General features: G+C 46.9%; 1 protein-coding gene across 1 annotated transcript; it reads left to right on the forward strand.

Annotated features, from left to right (window-relative positions):
• The first annotated feature begins 2,393 nt into the window (after nucleotides 1-2,393).
• Nucleotides 2,394-3,505, forward strand: LOC123409640 (skin secretory protein xP2-like). Its single transcript, XM_045102496.1, has 3 exons — nucleotides 2,394-2,621; nucleotides 2,746-3,114; nucleotides 3,257-3,505. Exons 1-3 carry the CDS (start codon nucleotides 2,526-2,528, stop codon nucleotides 3,347-3,349), a joined length of 558 nt encoding a protein of 185 aa, XP_044958431.1. The 5' UTR covers nucleotides 2,394-2,525; the 3' UTR covers nucleotides 3,350-3,505.
• The last annotated feature ends 5,520 nt before the right edge of the window (nucleotides 3,506-9,025 follow it).

A 9,025-nucleotide genomic window follows, 5' to 3' on the forward strand; every position in this document is an offset into this window, starting at 1 on the left:
TCTTCCCATACATTAACTAGACCATTCTGGTATTCCATAGTTCTAAAAGACATATCTAGAGGATGGTCTTGAGTGTATGTTTTATTCACATGAAACCATTGGCTCATTATCCTGACAATGGTTTCGAGAAAATCGAATGGATAATATTGGGAAATTATCCTTGAGTGCCTTCTCTATGGACCTTGGATTGAATTTTAGCAATTTATCCTAATGTCTAGACTTAAAATGGTTTGGTAGAATCCTTTATCCAAAGAGTTAAGCTCATTGCATTATCTTTACTTTGAAATTGCAACTTACCAACTTTATGTTGGAGTCATGCAGTTTCACACGCTCATGACAAAACTGCATAATATTATTCCCCTCTATCTTTGATATGTGGAAATCTATCAAGTATTTCCCATCTGCGGTGATTCGGTTGCATACCAATATCACCACCCGTCATACATTATTGGCCCCCCAACATATAGCTGGGATCTATGTAAGGAATAATTGTATTTCCGTCAATACCTCAAACCCCCTCACATGGGGAGTTATTCAAGGCCAGTATGTTGATTCAATGAGGAATATTTTCAGGCATTAGGGGGAGAATTCAAGTACCATGAAGAATGCGAGGAATTTAGTGGAATGTTTAACACATTTCTGCCTCAAATTCATGTACTTAAAGATCTAAACCATGCGTTCAGAACATTTGTAGCTCATTGCAAATAACCTGTCAGATTCATTTACTGACTATAATGGTGTCACCCAATCCTACAATCCTGGGAAAGTACGCTTGAAAGAGTAGAGGTACCAACAAAAACCACTCCACTCCCCGTTTGATGCAGCAGGGGAGATGTATGGCAAAAGTACATCAGAATTCAGCTTGTTGCAAGCAAGGATATCAAGGCCTATGAATCAGTAAATGCAAGTCAACTTCACATTGACAGACACATAATAGATAGTATATACCCAGTGGATGGAAAACCTCCACCAACCCAGGTGAGAGTGCGCATAATGACCGAGACATCGGAATACCTGACTCAAACGCATTGGGAAATCGCGAGCAGTCACCATGGGTAACGATATTTCCATCAAGTCTATATTGATATATAGGTTCTGGAGAATCATATAACCGGAAGTCTACATTTCTCAACTAGATTGCAAAACCTTTCACATGATTCAGGTCCAAGACCATGGCCATGGTATAGTGTGAACAACACTCGGACTGAACTCAAGCAAAGGATATAATCTAGGTAGAAATGATCTTGCTCAATAATGGAATGGTATTCATAAGCAATACCTACATCAGTTTTCTTCTAAAAACAGAATTGAGAACAACAAGGTGGTGAAACATAGAGCAAGTATTGTAGCACAAGGGTTCACGCAGATACCCAACCATCGTGTCTGTTGGATGCATCGCCTCGGAGGCTATGTATATTTGTACTCAATCATCAATAAAGACAACGATTTATTTTACATCTTTTATCTTGCCTCTCGCTTTTACTTCTAACACTCTTTAATCATCCAATCACTAATCCCCGCAAAAAAAAATCCAATCACTATAGTGTGGTGCAATGATTCGTTCCATTGTAAGTGGATTACCCGGACGCATGATGAGGCCATGATAGAGCGCCTTTCGCGTGTTCGCTTCTTGTTAGGAGGATGTGCAATGCACGCTTCCTAATGGATCACGCTGTCAATCCAAAAAGATCGATCATCCATACGCGATGACAAACGAGCGGTAGTACTACTAGTAGCATCGCATGCCGCCACCGCCACTACTGCGGGGCTCTCTCGGGCGCGTTGCACCGCAAGAAGGGGTTAAAAACGTGGAACCCCAGCCCGGCGGTGGCCGTGCGACATGGACCCCGCCCACCGTTGTTGGTGACCGGGACGGTGGCGGCGAGGAGGGTTGACGGTGGTGGTGCGCGTGCCAGCCATTCATGTCACAATTATCGGGCCCAGAAAGCGCCTCGAACTCCACGCGCGCTCATCGGGAATCATCCCGCTCCGATTCGAAACACCGAGCAAAAAGCCGCGACCAGAAAGCGCTCTCCCTTCCCACGCTTGGCAGCCGCTGCTGCACACTCGCAGTCCCTGTTCCACCACCTTGTGTTTGTCCGTGCGTCTCACACCGGGCGCGACGGCAAGCTACAGATTAAATCTAAATGTACGCTTATCGCGAATCTAGGCGCCGATTAACATAACCTTTCCTCCCATCATCACGCTCAAAAGGCCCTCGAAAGCCAGGCCTCCGTGCTTTAGTAATTTGTTCGTTTGTTGCAGGCTTTACTTGCTTACCAGTTTGGGCTTTGGGCTTTATGCTTTCTACCCTTGCCTGCACTGCACTGCACTGCAGGACAGTGCACCAACCAGGCACCACCATCGCCATGTGCGGTGCGGTGCGGTGCCTCCTCGCTCCGTATTTATTCCCACCACCTTCTGTCGCGCCACGGCTACTTGTTCGAGCTCCCGGGACCAAACGGTAGCACAAGCACAAGCAACGAGGAGTAGGACAAGCTAGCGCTGTGGAAGGAGAGGAAGAGATGGGAGCTTCCAGCCTGCAATGCTACCCCTCCTCCTCCTTCGTGCTCGCGTTGCTGCTTTGCTCCATGCTCGTGCACATGTCGCAAGCATCCAAGGTACGTGGGTAGAGCTTAGTTGTACAAGCTATGTCTATGTGTAGTTCTGAATTATCGATGCCTTCACTTCACGTCACGAACGTGAATATAACACTGCGCTTACTTGCGGCGATGGGGTGCTCAGCTGCATGAGGAGAAGGTGCCGTTGAGCTTCATCGTGCCGGACCCCTCGCCGGCGCTGTCGCCGCTCTCGGCGCCGCCGCCTGTGACCGGCGCCGACGACGCCGAAGGAATGAGGCCGAGGCTGCCGACGGAGCGGTGGAAGCGGGGCCAGGGCGAGGAGAGGCGTGGCCGTGGCCGTGGCGCGCACGCACCGGCGCTCGCGCCGTGGTCGGCGAGCCCGGCGCGCGCACCGGCCCCTTCCTACGCGCCGGCGCCGGACTCCGGAAGCGGGGCGCCGGTCATCGAGAGCAGCCCCGCCGTGCCGGTCCCGCGCGGCGTGAGGGACACGGCCACCATCCTACCCATGCCCGCGCCCGGCGTCAAGCGGCAGGTACATACGTAGTCCCGCCGCTTCTTCCGCCACCCACGCCTTCTCCTTTGACCTCCCTTTTGCTTCGTTTCATGCTCCGTCGATCTCCTCGATTCGCTCCCACATTTCAATCTCCTTTGACATTTTGATTCATCTTTTGCAGGACGTGGGCGGGGCTGCTTTGGTTCGGCCCGGTGTGGTGCCACTGGTGGTGGTAGGGCTCGTTATGATGGCGTCTTTAGGAGCTTTATGCTAGAAGTTTTTCTTCATTGATCAGTAGTTCAGTACTAGCTAGTAGTAGTAGTAGCCGCCGGTGTAGCAGAGTCGATGAAGCTTTTCATTTTTCTTCCTTTCTCGCTGTCTTTCAGTGATCCTGCTCTAATCATCTGTAAACAAAGCTCGTCTTCCTTTATTTTGGCCGCCTTCTTTGTCTTCCTTTCTGCTCCTGGGCTAAAAGTCGCTGCTTTCTTTCGTAATGGCACACCATATGCCATGCCATGCCATGCGCGCGATAAAGCGCTGCGTGGTATTCGTGGCAGAAAGTGAAAAGAAAAAGCTGCGTGGTGGTATGGGTATATACTACAGTATATTGCCCATACTGATGCATATTCTTCATCCAGCTGAAGGTGTGAACAGCAAAGCCGAAATCTTATCTGACCCACGTTCACTGAAAGAGGGTGGCAAACGAATTCATTTTTTTTTTGTGGCAGTTTTAGTTGTAAGACGAGATCAAACAATGGCAGTTTTAAATCAAAAGTTGTCTTCTCTGATAGTTATGTCGCGCTGAGAATATTACCGTCCCTCACAACTAAAACCACAAGTAAAATCGTTCGCAAATGCCCTACACTTACTAATGTCCGCCAGCTAATAGGGTTCATAGCAAAAAATGCTAATCCTACATACTGTAAATCAAACTCAACTTGTACGGGTAGTAAATATTTTGGATGTTTACTAAAATCATTGAAATTCAAAACCACCATAGCCTATTATGGTCTCTCAGACGACGCTCTCTCTTCATGTTCAAGCCCATGCATCTTTGTCAGCATCTACCTCAATCGCTAGTGGGCCATCGCGCTCATCGCCACGTTCTACCTCCTTGTCCTCATTTTCCTCATGCTCTGCGTCATCGTGGCGCCCTCATGGCAAGCCATGAAGGGTATGGCAAGCTCAACATGCAGCCCGACGGATGGGATGGGAGCACCTCCTTGTCCTCGTTTTCCTCATGCTCTGCGCCATCGTGGCGCCCTCATGGCAAGCCATGAAGGGTACGACAAGCTCGACAAGCAGTCCGACGGATGGGATGGGAGCACCCCAAACTATATATGGCATATGGCATGTTCTATATGAACCCTCATTTTCATGGCTCGACACCATCAAAACACGATTGTGGAGTGAAGTCAGTTTCAAACCTTAAATTCATACAACTAGCCAAAAATGAACCCCATCCATTCAATCCCTAAAATCCATGTCGTGTATTCATGAATCCGGATCAATTCTGACCCTAGAGTCGTTTGGCACACCGGGAAAAGTTGATCCCGGCTAGGTTCACTTCACTACTCAGTGACTATAGGGTCACTTGTCATCTGTTTTCCCCAACCTCTCTCCATTCCCATCTTGCTCGGTTCGCTCGTTGCCTCTTTCTCATCGTGTCGCCACCGGAAATCTTCCTCGCTGTTGCTCCAGCAAGCACGGCATCATGCTCCTGCTTTCTCTCTCCACGCAGTGCTTATTCTGTGCCACGCCGCTGGCTAGCTTGCTCGCGTTCATGTGTGCCTTGCTCCAACTCCTTCTCGTGTCCGTGGCTGCCCGATGGGGGCTTACCGCCTAATGCGATGTATCACCTCACCTCTGACGGCACATCCATGCTAGTAATGCTAGTAGTAGAGCAACACATGGATCTGGCGTCACTAACGATTTCAGCAGGCGTCCGTCAGGTTGAAAGCAAAAAATCAGCAGAATCAACCCACCTGCTTGCTTGCTTAGGTCAGCCAGATTGCAAACACTAAATTCAGTCGCTAGCTTAGGAATCAATCTGCAATGTGATTAGGCACTACGGGCCGCCGACAAGTTTGCGGGCACCTTTGATCATGTGAAATTGAGTACGGCCAGAGCGGGTGTAGATGCGCATCCGTCCGCGGCTCAGGAGGAGGAGCTTGGTGATGAAACTGTCCAGGTTGGACCGAGATACCCAGCGGCAGTAGCGGTGGTGTACATATTGCTGTATCCAGTGGTCGGTGCGTCATCCTAAATCTGCTCTCCCAAAGGTGGGGCGCGGTTGAAAGGATGTGGATGTCGTCTAGAAGGGGTGAATAGGCGCTTTAAAATAACTAGCAAAAGGGCCCATGCGTTGCAACGAGAGAAAGAAATACCACACGACACACGCTCTTAATTTATAAAAAATGTCTATAATTTAAGAATTTATAGTTACGATACAAATAAAGATGGTCTTATCCTACAAAAATGCAGCTTTAAATTTCACAGGTCTTCTATTTTAACACGACTTGCATGTAGATTTAATACGTACAAAGAATCAGTCAAGTGACCTTGAGTTTCATCTCTAATCCTGATTTTGTTGACGTGTTCATTCCCAACCCGGATGAGTACCGGTATGAAAGAAAGACGAATAGTGACTTATTTATTAAGATTGCACCCTAGATAGTACTTTTATTAAACGTTTAACAGATAAAATAATATCATATTTAAATTCTACATATTTTTCTAATCAAATTCCATGTATAATATGTTAAATTTGGAGTTACGGTTTAAAAGATATGAGTATTTAAAAAATATTTAATATATATACTACGAGTTTAATGTCATAAACAATAAGGGCTTTTTTGTAAAATCACCTCGGTGGGTTTTCCGACAGAAGCGATAGCCTCTTTATTATTAGGTAAAGGTTACGGTTTAGGCTTGAATAAATGCATAATAAAACTAATATTTAATATGTCAAGCACAAAACGTAAAACAACTAGGCTCACCTATGTACACCAACAACTTATGCTAAGCAAGATGAACAACTAAGTGATAGCAAGATATATGACAAGAAACAATATGGCTAACACAAAGTAAAATGCATAAGTAAAGGGTTCAGATAAGAGATAACCGAGGCACGCGGAGACGGCGATGTATCCCGAAGTTCATACGCTTGCGGATGCTAATATCCGTTTGGAGCGTTGTGGAGGCACAATGCTCCCCAAGATGCCAGTAAGGACATCGTAATCTCCTCACGCCCCCGCACAATGCAAGATGTCGTGATTTCATTAAGGGACCCTTGAGGGTGGTCACCAAACCCATACAAACAAGGTTGGGGTAGTCTCCACAACTTAATTGGAGACTCCCAACAACACCATGAAGCTTCACCACAATGGCATATGGCTTCGAGGTGACCACAAATGCTCGGGGCAATCTTCAAAACTTAATAAGAGACCCGACTCTTGCCCGGAGCTTTACACCATAATGATTGAGCTCTCAAGCACCACCAAGCTTCTAGGATGCCAAAGCACCCACGAAGAACAATCTCTAGGGGTACCAAGTACCCAAGGGCAATAAACTTCTCAACTTCTCACTTCCACGTATCACCGTGCAATACTCAAACCGATGCAACTAATGTAATGGCAAGAACACATGAAGTGGTCAAGTCCCTCACACTCCAATCCCTCCACAACAACAAAAGCTATGGAGAAATAAGAGAGGAAGAACAAGGAGCTCACAAAGAACTCCAAGAACAAGATCCAAGGGGTTCCCCTCACATAGAGGAGAAAGTGGTTGGTGGAGATGTGGATCTAGATCTCCTCTCTCTTTTCTCTCAAGAACTAGCAAGAATCATTGGAGGGATTGAGAGTTAGCAAGCTCTAAGAAGGTCAACAATGGGAGAAGAACACGAGCTCAATGGATAGACCAGCTTCAATGGGGAAGAAGACCCCCTTTATATAGTGGGGGAAAGAATCCAACCGTTACCCCCACTCACAGCCCGAGCAGAGCGGTACTACCGCTGCTAGGAGCGGTACTACCGCTACCAGGAGCGGTACTACCGCATGGTAGTCTCACCAACCACGGTAGTAAAAAAATTACTACCGTGACTACCACCGCTGAGGTTGTAGATGCGAAGAAAGTCCGAGGGAGCGGTACTACCGCCAGAGAGCGGTAGTAAAAAACTACTACCGCTACAGGAGCGGTACTACCACTGTGCCTGCGGTACTACCACTGCTGATAACCCACAAGTATAGGGGATCGCAACAGTTTTCGAGGGTAGAGTATTCAACCCAAATTTATTGATTCGACACAAGGGGAAGCGAAAGAATATTCTCTAGTATTAGCAGCTGAGTTGTCAATTCAACCACACTTGAAAGATTAGTATCTGCAAGCAAAGTATCAGTAGCAAAGTGGTATGATAGCAACGGTGCCAGAAAAAGGTCTGTTGACGACAAACTATTCCTAACTTGTTGTATCAATGGCACCAGAAAAGTCTTGCAGCAGGTAACAGCAAAGTAACAAGTAACAACAGTAGTGACAGCAGCAGCAAGTAACAGCAGTAGTGACAGCAGTAGCAACAAAGTAACAACAGTAGCGACAGAGTAACAGTAGCAGCAGTGACAACAATAGAGGAAAAGTAACGTAGCAAGGACCATTAGTAAAAGACTCGTAGGCATTGGATCGGTGATGGATGATTATGCCGGATGTGATTCATCATGCAACAGTTATAACACGGAGAGATAAGTAACTAGCTCCAGTTCGTCAATCTAATGTAGGGATGTATTCCGTATGTAGTCATACGTGCTTAGGGAAAAGAACTTGCATGACATCTATTGTCCATCCCTCTCGTGGCAGCGGGGTCCTAATGGAAACTACGGGATATTACGGTTCTCCTTTTAATAAAGAACCGGACCAACGCATTGACACTTGGTGAATACATGAACTCCTCATACTATGGTCATCTCCGGGAGTTGTTTCGGCTATTGTCACTCCGGGGTTGCCGGGTCATAACACATAGTAGGTGACTACAACTTGCAAGATAGGATCTAAAACACACATATATTGGCGACAACATAATAGGTTCAGATCTGAAATCATGGCACTCGGGCTCTAGTGACAAGCATTAAGCATGGCAAAGTAGTAGCAACATCAATCAGAAAACATAGTGGATACTAGGGATCAATCCCCGTCAAAACTAACTCGTTTCATGATAGATCTCATCCAACCCATCACCGTCCAGCAAGCCTGCGATGAGGTTACTCACGAACGGTGAAGAGCATCATGGAATTGGCGATGAAGGAAGGTTCATGATGACGATGGCGACGATTTCCCCTCTCCGGAGCCCAAAACGGACTCCACATCTGCCCTCCAGATGAAGAACAGGAGGTGGCGGCGCCTCCGTATCGTAAAACGCGATGAACTCTTCTCCTTGATTTTTTTTCCGGGCAAGACGGACTGAATAGAGCTGAGATTGGAGGCAGTGGAGCAACGTGGGCCCCACAAGCCTGCCAGGCGCGGCCAGGGGGACCCGCGCCTGGTGGGCTTGTGGGCTCACAGCTCCACTCCTCCGGTTGATTTTTGCGCCAGTATTTTTCATTAATTCAAGAAAAATTCTCCGTAAATTTTCAGGTCATTCCGAGAACTTTTATTTCTGCGCAAAAACAACACCATGGCAATTCTGCTGAAAACAGCGTTAGTCCGGGTTTGTTCCATTCAAATCATGCAAATTAGAGTCCAAAACAAGGGCAAAAGAGTTCAGAAAAGTAGATACGACGGAGACGTATTAGCAGGTCACAGAAACTGACATAACTTTCGCATACGAGCTCCGAATCGAGCAAATTCAAGCTTGTTGAATTCAAGACGACAAGAGCTATCCAAGCAGTGAGAAAAACTTCCAACATCGAAAACATCATAGAAGATGCATACAGACTCCGTTTTCATTGAACTCGAGCTTGTC

Source organism: Hordeum vulgare, chromosome 7H (genome assembly GCF_904849725.1).
Source record: "Hordeum vulgare subsp. vulgare chromosome 7H, MorexV3_pseudomolecules_assembly, whole genome shotgun sequence".
Classification (NCBI taxonomy): Eukaryota; Viridiplantae; Streptophyta; class Magnoliopsida; order Poales; family Poaceae; genus Hordeum; species Hordeum vulgare.